At 36.8% G+C, this 15,029-nt stretch overlaps 1 protein-coding gene across 3 annotated transcripts; it reads right to left on the reverse strand.

Moving 5' to 3' along the window:
• Positions 1-1,540: 1,540 nt before the first annotated feature.
• LOC136245793 (uncharacterized) lies at positions 1,541-12,663 on the reverse strand. 3 transcript variants are annotated; one of them, XR_010696125.1, is made up of 4 exons: positions 12,296-12,663; positions 2,762-2,890; positions 1,731-1,815; positions 1,541-1,684 (listed from the first exon to the last, which is right to left on the reverse strand). XR_010696125.1 is itself a non-coding variant. In XM_066037270.1 (4 exons), exons 1-4 carry the CDS (start codon positions 3,487-3,489, stop codon positions 1,585-1,587), a joined length of 393 nt encoding a protein of 130 aa, XP_065893342.1. In that variant the 5' UTR covers positions 3,490-3,497; the 3' UTR covers positions 1,541-1,584. The 3 variants fall into 3 exon arrangements, 2 of the variants coding, with proteins under 2 accessions (XP_065893342.1, XP_065893343.1); XM_066037270.1 differs by lacking the exon at positions 12,296-12,663 and adding an exon at positions 3,406-3,497 and having other exon boundaries at positions 1,736-1,815; XM_066037271.1 differs by lacking the exon at positions 12,296-12,663 and adding an exon at positions 3,406-3,497.
• Positions 12,664-15,029: the final 2,366 nt, after the last annotated feature.

Raw genomic sequence — 15,029 nt, forward strand, 5'->3', positions numbered from 1 at the left:
AATAGAGCAGTCATGTATACTCTAATTGAACATGCATGTAAATATCCATAGACATTGTCATATTTAACAGATGCTCTTGCAGGGGAAAAGCATGTTACTGCATCAGTGGTCAACCCAGTTTTGAAGCATCTGAGATAGAAAGTGACACTAGCCTAGCTAAAGAATTAAAAGAAGTTACCAGTTCAGATTTGAAAAGAAGATATTCTGGTATGTGAAATATTAGATTTGGCTTCATTCCTTGATCCCAGGTTTAAAGAGCAGCACCTGATCAGTATTTACAATATTATCAAACAGTCAATGTGAATGAAGCCAGTGAAAGCCCCACTGACTCCAGTACTTCTGATATACAAGTGTTATGTCCCGCTAAATGATTGAAAGGTCTTGCAGCTGTACTTCAACACATCACAGAAGAAAACAATCCAGAACATGGCACACCCTTAACTACCCTACAGAAAATAAACAAAGAAATAACATCTTACCTGGATCATCCAGTGCTTAAACCTGATACTGATCTCCTTGTGTGGTGGAGAGATGAAAATACCAGATTCCCAAACCTGGCCAATTTGGCAAAAAGGTATCTTTGCATTTATATGGTACTTCTGAAAGAGTCTTTAGTAGTGCTGGTCACATAAATAATAATTTAAGAAATCGTTTACTTCCAGAAAATGTAAACAAACTAGTGTTTCTGTCTAAAAACTTTTCACACACTACGATCATTTGCTCGTACCACTGTTTACTTGTACTACTGTATTGTGTGATACTGTATTGTGTACTTCTTCAATACACTGAAAGGCGAACCTGCCATTGGCTCTAGTATTGTGCCCAGACCGTTATTTTCCCTTTTGTATTTGAGTGCCCATCCAAATATTATTTATCCAAATATTATTTATCAAGTTCAAGTGGCAACTGTATGAACATGAAAGGTGGGTTAACATGGAATGAAACTTATCAAAGAATTGTAGACTAACAAGAGTGAAATTTTAGATCTAGATTGAAACAGTTTATTTTAATGTGTTAATTCTGTACTTGGATTGTGTATGTTGTTCTGTTTTTGTAATTGTATTTTGTAACTGTAAAGATTGTATGTAAGGGTATCACTTTGTACAGGCACATGCCTTTTGTGTATCCCTTTAAACAATTTGATAATATAATAGAAGAGATGCAGCCTGGTACTATATATTATCCTAACGATCTATTTTCCCAGCTGTAGATTATATTTTGTAAAAGATCTCCAAAAACATAAAAAGACAAAACAAGTATTTTGTGCAAGTTACTTTTGTAGAGAGCCACATCGAGAAGTTTTCAGTTTATAAGAATTAAGTATGTATTTTCTATTAAGAACACCATTAATATGAGACCACAATTCAGCAGCAAATGCTGGCTGAGATTTAGCCCTAAGAGATGAACTTTGGCTTAGCTTGATGAATAACAGATTTTAGTATTGCTTATAGATAATTTGGTCACTTTGTTGATCGCTGTGCTTTCCTTTTTGCCTTATTTTTCAATTTGATTAAATTGAAAACCATGATGTGGGTTTTTTAGATTTTCTAGAACAAAACAGCAAGAACACCTGATACACGTAACTTAATGCAAGTATAATAAGTATAAATTAAACTTACACTGCGTCAGTCTTAAGACATTGCAATAATTATTGTGTATGCTTTTCGTATGTCTTGCTGCTGTTCTAGTAAACAAAATTAAAGCATGGTGACATGATAAATGCATTATACCTCACTCAGTTCTCTCTTGTTCATTTTCTGAAGCAAATCTTCCAGCTTGTCCAGGCAGTCTTCTGATGTCATTGGTCCGGCAACCCTAATGGTAGGATTAATTAGATATCACACCAAAGTACTCCTAGAAGATTTTTTGGCACAGTAATGGCAACTCCACTGCTGACCAGTTCGGACGTTATTTTTGATAAAGTTATACAATTGACCAAAGAGTTTAGACGACGTGAAACAATTATTCCACATCTTGGCAGTAAAATTAAGGTGTGGTGAGGTGAAGTGTGTTGACCATGGACCTAAAAGACCTGTAATGTGACCTCAAAGATGAGATTGGAACTCAAATAGTCATGTACTAGTATATTATAGAAATAAAATAAAATTATTAGCAGTCATGATCAGTAATTGTTTGTAAAAATTATTTGTAACACAAAACATTGTATGACAAAACAAGCAAGGCAGAAAGGGTGGGGATGGGTGAGAAGTGTTAACTATTGAAAGTGTTTGTGTTGGGGGTGGCTGAATGGTAAGGGTTCTATTACACTACTGCCAGTTCATAATATCAAGAGTTCATATGTATGGGGGAGAGTGTCTAACTGGAGTACATTCAGCAAAGGCACTGCTGCAAGTAACACCTCAGGCTTCTCTTAGAAGAAAGACTTGACTTTATCAGCCCCAATCATCACCTATCAACAGTTCTTTGTCATACGTGGAACTTGCAGCAGTGGGTTTGTACAGGCCATACTGGCAGTTAGTTAGAATTCATTGACTCTCATCAAGCTTTTAGTAGTTGGAAGTTACTGTTGGTATATTGCAGCTGTGTTGTAGCATTTGCCAAAAGAGCCAATACAAATGATGATTCATACTGAAGTTTGATGTATAAATCAGCACACTTTTAAAGAGTAAAAGATAGACAAAAATATTTAGAATTGATTTTGTGAATAAATGCACAGTAATATAAATCTTCCAAGGCCTTATATAGCTACCCTCCAGCCAAACAATATCCAAATTATCACCACAGACATCTTGCCACGTACTAGTAAATGTTGGTCACAGTTGAATACATTTAATGCAACTAGGTGCTCAGCTTCTATCAGATTGATGTTGTCTGCGGTGACCACATTTCTTCTTGTTGCATTTGGCCACCTGTATGCTCCTGTATACACCTACATATAATAATTGGCACATTGTATTTGCTATAAAAATCACAAACCACTATATATGTACGTACATACAGTTGCCAGTGTACAATGAAACCTAATACTATCACACAGTGAAACCAAACTAAACAAAGACAAAGGTTTCAGCACAAAAGGTCAGGCTCCATAATTACATAATTAAATTCTTACATCTAGTTACACATATATACTGCACCAAAGCAAATCAAGTTTCTTGGTCCCAAAGTAGAGGGATCCATTGTATATTTATACAGCTTGCTAAGACATATTAGTATATAATATAATCTGTTAACTATAAGCTAACCATACATCCCTAGCAACTAAGCATTATGCCTACAGAAAAATGAAAAATTTGTATATAAACAGTAGTTATCTGTTATTGTTAGATGAGAACTCTGAACTGATCATTAAACAATTAACCAGATGCTATCAGCATGTACAAAATTTTTTTTTAGCTACATTGTATAGCATACAAAATTTCTTGTACTTAAGTATGTGGCTACCTCAACTGCTACTCTCTCCTCATCTGCAAGCATCTCTTCAAGAGCGCGAGCTCTCTCCACCCTGTTGTGTACATTCCCTTCCATCCTACTACGGTCAGATGTAGCCTTGATTATCAATAATGGTCAAACATTCACATCATCGCATCCTGTTGCAAGCCTAGGAAGTGTTGATTCCAAAAACTTGCTGATAATTTTTTTCTTTATGCTATTTTAAGTTATTCATACACAGTTTCAGAGATATGGACTTTTCAGACTTACGAACCACCCCGGTCCAAAAGGGGTTTGGATAACTGAGGTTTCACTGTATGTGAATACAAAGTATTCTGTATCACATAGACAGATCAGTGCTGTGTCTAGTTTGTTCCAAGGAAGCTACCAGTGATGTCTTTGAACGCTTGTGGTGTGAAGGAGTACAGTACACAAGTTGTTCTAGTTTCAATTCTGAGCTATGGCTAATAACAGTGCTAATATTGTATTCTTCTGCACCTTGAGCTTAGAAGCCTTACCCAACGTGTTGAAACAATACGATACTCTGAAATGTTCAACTGAGTATATACTCCCACAAATTTTGTACGTGTCTGTGCATATGTATAAAATATGGTCACACAATTGTCATATACTAAGGACTCAATGTGAAAATGTTTCTTTCAAGCTTCATTTTCTCAACAAGTATGGAAACAAGCAATCCAAGTAATTAATCTCTTTGAAAATGAAAAATTAGACAACCAGAGGCTGAAGGAGAAAAACAAGACAGAATTTAAGCCTGCATAATCTTAAATTGTCTTTTCAAAAGATGTACTTGGACAAGTAGTGAAAAAGACCATTACTTTGTCAAAAATGAAGCAAAATGTAAAAAGAATACAGAGCCCTTGAGAACATTAAGAATGCATTTATGAAAGTCACCCGCTGTTCCTGTTGGTAGGCAGCTCAAGAAAGATACCCTAGGAATACAACAGAGCAAAAACTTTGCCCAATTTCTTGGATTAAACTTTGTTAACAACTTAGTCACCTTGAAGATGCAGCAATTAAGAGAGCGTGTCCAACATACTCAGGAGCTGGATTAATTTTAATGAATATATGTACACATTGGTCTGTTCTTGCAGGGATATATAAGAGTGCACTTATAGATCATGTGGAAACGACTTTTCATTGTGATCAAAGCTTTTCATGTATGTACAATATCTAACAAATCTACAGGTGGTGGGCTGGAATTGGTTGAGGCTGTAGGACTTGGCATAATTGGACAACAGCACACTATTAAAAGCACACTCAGACGTGCAATTTTAGCACAATGTGCTGTTAAGTCAATGTTTAGGAGTCAGGAGTTACTAAACTGATCATTAGAGGACCATATTGTAAGGAAATTTAAATCTATAGCCTATCTGATGTTTCACTGTGAATTAAATTCCATAGAGAGATGTTATGGAACAAGCTAAGTTATATACTAAAGCGCATACAAACTATACTCTTCCTCGCCTTCGAAATAATATTCCACTGGCCTTAGACTCAGTAATGAAAATATTGTTAACTTCTTTTGTAAAGCCAGGAATTATATGTTTGGCTATCTGGAGGGATTAACTGCAGGGCCTGAGCTAGAAAAGTTGATCAAGAAATACAAGAAACAATACAAATCTTTCATAGAAGGGTTGGCATTAATGACTGATGCAGCCAAATGGGCCTGCCATTACATCAGACATGGGGCCAAGTACATTTGAAAGTACTTAAGTAAAGTAGTACTTTTGAATTTTCCAATTATAAGTACAAGTACTCTGGCGACAGTCAAGAGAGTACTTAAGTAAAGTACAAGTACATGCTGGAAGTACTCAAGTAAAGTACAAGTACATTTTGCTGTAGCAAAATATATACTTATTCAGTGTATTGTAGTATGTAAGTGTACCTAGTGGGGTTGGTACTTTCAGGTTTTTGTCAACTATTCACTCTCTTAAACATTTAAAATGCACTAACTTTAGCAGCAGCATTGTTTTTATTTGCCAGAATTCTATGACATCATTAATCGTGGCTACATGATACATAGTAAGGTTAGGGAAGGCACTAGAAGAATTGTACAATGCACCTTCATGCAATTTCGTTAAGTACCCACTGTGTACAAACTACGTACAATGTTTGCAGTACTTACAAGTACTTAAGTACTCAAGTACATAGCAAAGTACTTGAGTATAAGTACAAGTACACTGGGGAAATTAAGGAAGTATTTAAGTAAAGTACAAGTACTTTCAAATCTGTACTTAAGTGTACTTAAGTATAAGTACTCATGTACTTGGCCCCATGTCTGCATTACATTATGCTACACTTGAACTTAATAACTCTATAGCATTACTAACTTATGTAATAAGTTTAGTTGAGATATCATGGTGTACATAGGAGTCGATGCATTTTTTTAAATAACACAAATACGTTATTCTTTACCTGAAATAAAACCAAAATACGAAGTATACATGAGGTACCCTATAGATTGACCGACTTGATGCATTTTAATTACAGTAGTAGTTAGCGAGCTATGAATTTTACAAAAAAATTGGTTCGTTTTGGAGGCTAATGGCTTGGTGCACTGTAGGATCAGGTGTCCTACAGACCTTCAGCTTGTGCTGTAAAGAGGTCATTACTCCATATCAGGCAACAGACAAATTCAAAGTCTTCTTGATGTTCATTTGTCATCTTAACCAAATTGTGATATACATGTATACTCACAATATCTTCATTATTAAGAGTAAGGTATTGCCTTACATAATTGGCATCATCGTGGGTCAGAATTTGAAAGGTAGTTAGAAGATATTGTTTGCTGTGTAAGTATATAGTGTTATTCTAGTGTAGTATTTTGGTTACAGTTTGTCAGCTTATGTGCTTATATAATTAATAGCTTTGGAAGTGCTGATGTTAGGGCAGAATCTCCTGAAGCCCAGTCTGGCTACGCCACTGTACTGAGATACCACCGGGGAAGTAAATGCTCAACTGTCCTTGACTTGTTTAGCGGTATTGGGGTCATCGTGGAACTTCAGATTTCTCGGCCTCTCTCTGGAGAACATGCCTTCTATATTTATTATTCTTTACAACCAGTACTTTTCTCTTTGTTTACAACCAATAACAACCAATGCTTTTGGACGTGATATTACAGCGGCAGGCTTTCAAGTAAGGATGTAATACTATGACGGCGGTCTTAAAGGGTTGATGTAAACTTTGCAAATTGGTACAGTAGATGGTTCCACCTCCCAACTTATTACAATGGATGTATGTAGTTCATGAAGAAAAGATCTGGTAATTTAGTATAAAATTATAGGTCTCTTTAAGAAAGTGTAGCAACATGCTACCAAGCTTCTATCGGACATATCCCATCTACCTTACAAACCCCACTTATTTAAATTAAGGTAAAAATAAATCGAAATCTTTAAGATCTTGAATGAATATTTTGATATACACTTTTTACCCTCAGCTGATCACCAGAGGTCATCAATATAAATGTTTTAATATTTAATCTTGGCTTGTTGTCAGGCACAAGTTCTAACAAAGTTGTTAATGATGTTTTTAGACAAGCCTACACTGTACATGCAGATGATTTTTAAGATTTGGGCATACTCAAAAGGCCTGTGGCCTAACCTTTATACATGCAGAGGCGTGACTTATTGGTGACCAGCCACCAATAATGTGAAGTCATTACCACTTAAATCCATCTAATCTTGAAGAATGCATTTTACCACTGAAAAATAGGTTTTGCACCAGAAATAGAAGACAGACTTGTATTCTATTATTTTAACACTCATGGCATGCTTAGTTAGTTGAAGCATTCACTGAATTATATAGAATACTATAGTGTAGAGTTAGTCATGAAGTACGTACTGTAAGTTGAACTATACAAACTTGTATTTTGAAAGTACATATGGTAATTGTGCCCAAGTTTGGCAAGTAGGGTATCGTTTATGATCTAAAAATCATTCCTTTTTGAAGGAGGCAACACAAAGCTACTGTACATGTAACAGGGGCAGAGGAAGTAGTTGATATGAGGGGAAGCTGGGCTGACCCAGACTTATGGAAATGAGGCACTACATTGTCTCTGGTTTGTAAGGTGAGACAAAAAAGTCACAGCCAGTGATAATAGTTGCGCTACGCATTTATACCTGATTAACTATATGAAAATCCTTGCATAGCACACTACACACTGTTTTAATACTGTGACTGCTTTATTAAAGTGACTGCTCTATTAGAGTATCTTTATCTTTATCACAGTTTTCAGCCCCACTCCAAGAAGGATAATTTCAGCATGATATCATTTTGAGGGGGGGCCATGTAATGTGCAAATGAAGTATTCATTGAGTTCGAAGAAAGTGATATTGTGAAACATCGTGATTGCAAACTTCTGTATCACGATACTTACAGGTTATTTTCTGAAGAATATATGAGCAGCCTCACTACAGGAAAGTGATAAGCGTCTCGCACAATTTACCAGCTGAAACACAATACTTGCACCCACAGTGAGGAGTGCCTATTTTCTTGGCTGCATGACACACTACTGTGCTTGTCATATCTCTACATATATCTCTATAATATATTGCATGCTCTTAATACATCCCTATTTCCTACATTGCCATTTGTTTTACAGTGTCATCAACCTCACTTCTCCATCTTCAGACTGTTTGATAACCTGACCTTGTTATCCATGGGTGTGGTGGTCTACACTGGTGTCAGTAGAACCACTCTTTGCAATACCGTCTGCGAGTAATGGCATGAGAGTGTCTGTCATGTGTGACTTGCAGTGTGTTTTTGTGTTTATGCACATTAACTATATCCAGGCAAAAATAAGTTTATTAACACAGGGTTTTGCACATTGCCTACCCTAAAATCTGACACATTTTATAAATATTACGTTTTATGAAATTTAACAAACTAAAACAAGTTTGTCCAGTTGACAAAGCCCCTAGAAGTAATGAATGCTACAACAAAGTGTACTAGAAAATTCACCTGACAACACTGAATAAAATTACCATTTCTTACTATAGAACTAGATTTCTTCGTGACGTGGTCATACATGTATATTGTAACACATGTCCATGTATATCAAATTATTTGCCTCTATTAGTGAACACCTTAGTGTTTATTGTAGCTTGATGGAAGGTTCAGAACAGAAGTTATTGAGCAATATTTATGAATTCAGTTTTACATCATCAACATAATAATTAACAGGATACATTAACAGTATGGTTTGTGAACAGCGTGTACAATCAGAAGGCTGCTTTCATTAAATCACTTGACAGTTACATGTGTGTATGCATGAGTCAGTTATATAGCTCCTACACAGATGAACCTTAGTATTGCAGCTTTGTTTTAAGATGCAATTGACTTTGTTCAGAGGACAGCAATGATTATATACTGCCAAAGGCAACATAAAATGATAAGATTTGACAGGACCTGAGAGGGTTAGGCTTTTTAAGCCATAAACATACCAACACTTGTTCCCTGCTTTAGAGGGAAAAAAGGAGCATTAAGTACAAAGAAGGTCGAAGAGCATGTGTCGTTGATGGACAATACCATTGCTGGGTCTGAAACTCACAACCTTATACAGCCTACTATTATAACTTATTACTGTATATGTAACCTCCATGGTGCTTTTACAATAGCTGCTGCAGTAAACCACAAATTGGTATTGCATTAATTAAAACTATTTACTGTACATGCATAAAACTATACTTGACTTACCTGCAAAAGAGCACACAATTAGGGACTACTGTGATGGACAGCACTTTGCTAACGGAGTTACAGAAATTGCAGGCCAAAGGCCTTAGTTTTGAAAAAGAAATGGAGGGTAAGCCAAAATTGTACCGGACACACATGTTATTGTATTAATGTTTGTTATCAGGCACAAAGAAAATAATACATACAATGGAAACAGTGGTCTTTACGGCAGCTCCAGTCTGCTCAACAAAATCACCCTGGAGAAAATCACACATTTAGTACTGTGAGTATGATGCACAAAGCTCGGCACAAAGTGGACTACGTCTTGGTTTCCAGGCAGATACTCATACATTTGCTGCAGCTGGTGGCTGTTTCCTCGCAGAGAGTTGAACAAATTGAACAGTACTGGACAAATGATCTACCCCAGTGACCCCACCCCCCAACAATAAAACTCCACCTGTCTATCGTGAATGGGACCCCAAACACAAAGTTGCAGATATTTAGTTAGTTAGTATTATTCTGGTGTTGCTGATAATCCAGCTAGTAATTTAATAATTTATCATCAGCATATCGCAAATTTTGCCATTGTCTTGCCATCAGAAACACAAACCAATATGTGTTTGTTGCATTCTCATTGTCAAATACATCAACAATAAGGACAAAAACACAGTAGAAAAACTGTATGACAAACCTCAGAAGCTTCAGTTGCTTTCTTGCAAGAAGCTCCATGGGGTAAAGTTTGTTCCAGCCCTAGCTTGGTCACTATAATGAGGTAATTTTATTAGTGTGAAGTACATCTTAGCTATATATGTTTGTTGACGAGATAGTCTTATTGATGAGGTCATGCAGTACACCACCTAAGTTTGGGATCTATGTACAGTAGACCCTCGGTTATCCGAACCCCTCTGTTCTCAGGCAATGATAAAAGTGTTCGGATAAGTGAATAGTTCGGATAATTGAAGCCCATACATTTATATACAGAGCTCCATTGAAATACTCTAATAGAACGCACACCTATACTCAAAATACTCTAATAGAACAGTCATTTTCAATTCTGGATAATTGAGGTTCCGGATAAACTGGGGCCGGATAACCGAGGGTCTACTGTACTTGACATGGGTTAAGGTGATACTATATTTTAGTAGTAAGTGGACAGCAAGTTTGTTATTGTAGACTGTAATGACATCTGAGGCATTGAAAGTGATGTAAACCTGGCATGTGCTAACAGCCTGGATCTGTGGACATGCACCTGAATGGTAATCTTAAATGAATATCCTGAACCAGATTTGACCAGGTAGTAGCATAGCTTGTACACCCTACAGATTTGACCAGCAGCAAGAACCATAGAGCTTTATTCATATTTCAATTCCCATAATAAAAGTTGTATATGACCACCCACCCTCATGCTTTGAAGATGAACTATGCCTGGCCTAATTATATGGCTGTTGCTAAACATGAGGCCATCTCATGCACGCTTGCACACTCATCCATGTATGCAAGCTGAATCATGTTTGTAGATCACCTCATGCGTGGGGTAAAAAATGGCGTAAAGACTCTGGGAATACAAAAGCAGACTGTCAGCTGATTGCTGTGACTGAGAGGTGAAGCTGTATAAAAGTAGAAAACATGCACTTTTAGTTTTATTAATGCTGTATGTTTGAGGCTGCATTTGAGGTGGAGCCAGGGCTGCCCTGGTAATTGTATCACGAGTCAATAGGATAACAACAAACAACAAGTGAGGTGCCCAACGAAACTCTGGAACCAGAGCTGGAGTACAGCACAGTGAAACCAAAAAAAGAAAATTGTGTTGAATTAGCAAAGATGTCAAATTATTGAGGTAGTATTGCATAGAAACAAAACAATGTCAGATAATAGAGGAATTCTGGATTACAGAGATGTTGAGGTTTTAGTGCAGGGATGGAGGAAGCATCTACAAGTTGAGGTAACTGTGAGATCATACTTCTATGACCACCACCAGCATCATAGTTGTGCGAACACAATCAGCATGTGCAGAATGCTTAGTAGAATTTTAATTGTTTTCCTACCTGAATCTCACATCTATATGATAACTGCTAAAAATATATTTCCCCTGCAAGAATTCCATCCAAGATGATAGTATGGACACTGCTTTCTTTTTATTACATGTCGAATCAACAAGGAATTGTCAGACCTTCCTTGACACTAGCACACCTCAAAGCATAACAAAACATCCCTATCAAATGTGCAGCAATGCAAACTATACCATAAATGACGAAAGTTTGGTGCAGCTTAAGTTTGAGAAATCAGCATGTGAAGCAGGTTGGTAAACAAACGTTTGGCAAGTTTACTATGCAGCGAGTAGAGAATAATATACTGAATAGGTCTGTCAAGTTCATCTTTGAAACTGTCTTCAACCATGTGATTGTCAAGACTGTTCAGTGGTGCAACAAAGGACATTATGTCCAACGGTAATTTAATAAATTTGTTAGTTAATGTTTGACAAATAAACAAGGGAGGTCACCTACACTTGCGGATATATTAGTGGACATTTAATGTTTTCATCTGAATACATGCCCTAACTGTGAATTATTGACTTGTAAGTGGCTACTACATACTCTTCGTTTTCAGCTATGGTCAGCCCTTTTCACAGCAATACAAATGAAGGAGAATTACCTCTGCAGTCACCATAGAAAATACGCCATTACAGACAATTCCTGTAGGGAGGAACACAAAGGAAGACAAGTCCATAATGCATGCATTGTATGTACTGAAGGAACATCTCTGGATGATGTCAAACAGTGAAAGAATCAAGCTCGTAACCTTACCCGTTATCAAGTCATGCTTGCCTGAAAGCATTAGTGAGCCAAGTAAGTCAGTCAGTCACTCAGTCAGTAAGACAACCAGTCCCAACACTTCCAGATAAACTGACAGATGAGACAAGTACACCAAGATGTGTTTGATATCACAAGAAACAGTTGTTTACTATGCAGTCCTTCATTAACCCTTAAACGCACAAAGGCCATTATAGTGGCCCTCACGCATGGCAGTAAACAAAGCGCTGTAACTTCCGAACCATTGTCCCTATGGCTACGCAACTGCCATCATTTAATTCGTGATGTAATAGTGAATGAAATGATATGTAGGGTTTTACCCTACACTGAAACACAGGGCCAAAACTCGCCATGAAACTAACTTTTTACGAAATGAACACGTAAAACTGTTTACATACCTTTGGAAAAAGACTCGTATCTCCTTCCCAGTTCATTCTATTGTTCTGCAATAAACGCCGATCGATTCGCCATTCAATTATGCCTCAGGCCATATATGGGTCACGTGACTCAGCCAATTACAAATATGGCTGCCACCGGAAGGAATACGAAATCGCGAAAAGTCAAGACGCTATTCTTCATCGCTTCATAACAAGTGAGCGCCTGTTGTTACAGTGGTTATTTAAACTTCCCCTGATAGCCTATTGAATAAACTTTCTGTTTATATAAGGTGTTAGGCTAATTCAGTTTAGCAAACTCTCACCACTTTCAATATAAAACCAATTTTGGTAAACACGCATTTCTCAAAACCTGCGTGCGCGTTTAAGGGTTAAAATAGCTAGCTAGACATCAACTCTCAAGGTCACACAATTCAGTGACCTTTACAAGAGTTGATACCCAGGACTATGTTAGTGACACATGTGACAGTGTTAGTATACTGACTGTGGTGTGCTAATGTCACCCTTAAAATCACTCTGTGTGTGAATGACTCTAATGGTGAACACTAGGACCACAGGTCATAACATAAAAAGACTCATCATAAAATTATATTGCCATCATGTTAGTACAATATCAGTACCTCAACATATCACTGTGACCTTCACCTTTCCAGTAGTGAAAGAATGATAAGGCAAGTGATTGAGTAGACAATAGCTCAAGTGACATTATCAAGATGAGATACAAGACAGTTCTGTATTTCTCAAACCTGTGTAACACTTTGATGATCACCCTGACTCCTTGAATATGGCATTTAATTCACAGTATATTTTAGCAAACCTGTGGAGACCCCTTAAAACTCTTGTTGTAGAAGTATAGGGACCATGATTATTACAAGTTAAGTCCCTCCAGATGAAGATGACGAAAAGACTGTTGCACAAAGAGCATATTAATTGTTCTTTATATAGCACTGTAAAGGTTCAACTTATGAGCAAAGAGTAAACTAAATTAAGAAGTTGGATGTCTTTTCCCTAGGACTGCAGCTATATTTATTATTTATTGAAGGGTTTACAGCACAAGGTCTGTAGAATACCTGATCCTACCACCTGTTACATAAAAGTATTTGAAAATGTTTAACTATTTCATGGGTGAATATGTGACCATTTAGCTAACATCAACTTTTCTCTGTGTTTGCAGTCTCACGACATAGAATACATTTATTGAATCAGTGATCAACGTTATGAATAGTTTTATTTTAAGAATCAAAATCCACAACTGTCGTGAGACTGCAATACAACCCAAACGGTATACCTCTGAAGTCAAGCATCACATCAAGTGTCTTCAAACCCACAAATATAGGCATCATCCAACTGAATATTGATATGCTAATGTAATTAAATCTACTATATAAAAGGGAAAAATTTATCTAGAAGGTTGCAATTGCCAGTGTACCAGGACGAGGCAGATCTTGTTTTTTTCAGCAGGATCCTTTGTTTGTGAATATGCCAGCATAGTCACCACCCCTGACAGCAACTAGTCCGAAGATCGAAATGCTTTGCTCAATATTGGATCATGCTGTGTTAATGCCACCGTAATGGGAAACAGATTACATTTGATGCTGCAAGTAGAATCAATGATCCAGGAAGGTACAGTGTATCATGTCTTTGTATGTTTTGCCATTGTAAACTGTACACAGTAAGAAAATGATGTACATACATGCATGAGAACTGTGCTGTAATTAAAGAGGCACTTAGTGGCATGGCATGGATTTTGTACAATGTGTTAATATACATCTCATTCATATCATGCCTCAAAAAATTATAATCTGTAATTGATGAAGCCAGTGATGGTAGACACCCTACCTGATCAGCGCCCACGCATTGGATTTGTTGAAAAGTACAATATACAGAAGGGTGAGGAGTTACTTTTCCATTGTTACTTTTCCATTGTTACTTTTCCATTATGGTTTAACTCCAAGTGAAGAATTTCCTTAGATAAACACCAATGCAAAGAAGATCTCAACAAAAATATCTAAGTAGTGAGATGCTACGACCATTCAGAATACTTGCAAATGTGTTTCACTTTTAATATAGGTTCACCTACCACCAAGTCTTTACATGTACACAGAAGTGAGGGTGAAGCTGAACTGCAGTTTACTGCCAGTACATATAGGTTTCAAATTTATAATACTGTACATGCATGTAACTTGCATGTGCTTTGATATTATCCATCCAGCTGCATGTAACTATGAATTTCGTGTGTTGGATTTTACTACATTAATTATATGCAGAATTTTTATTTTATCACAAGGTGACAAGATACTCAACAAGGATGAGTTAATTAATTAACCCTTTGCTACCTAAAAGCCACTTAAGTGGCACACATACCGTTACCTGAATCAGTTTTACCATATTTTATATATTACACTGGAGTGATCTCACCCACAAGTAACCCTTTACCTAAGGCTCCTCTGTGACTGAAAATTGGCCTGAACGCTCTCCATTGACTGCTCTACAAGGTGAGATGTTGCTGAATTAATTATTGTAATATTGTCGCTTTCCTTTTTAGAATACGCTTGCATCTTTTGCTTGGTAGCTTGTATTCCGCGGAATATGGAATAGCAGAATTACGGAATAAGTGAAAATCACATTCTGAATATTTTGTTATTGTTTATAGCCTCTATAACGTTTTAATATACATTCCTCACCTCGTAGAGAACACAATCACAATGGCACTGATCCTTGGGGCGATCTTTAAATA

Source organism: Dysidea avara, chromosome 15 (assembly GCF_963678975.1).
Source record: "Dysidea avara chromosome 15, odDysAvar1.4, whole genome shotgun sequence".
Lineage (NCBI taxonomy): Eukaryota > Metazoa > Porifera > Demospongiae > Dictyoceratida > Dysideidae > Dysidea > Dysidea avara.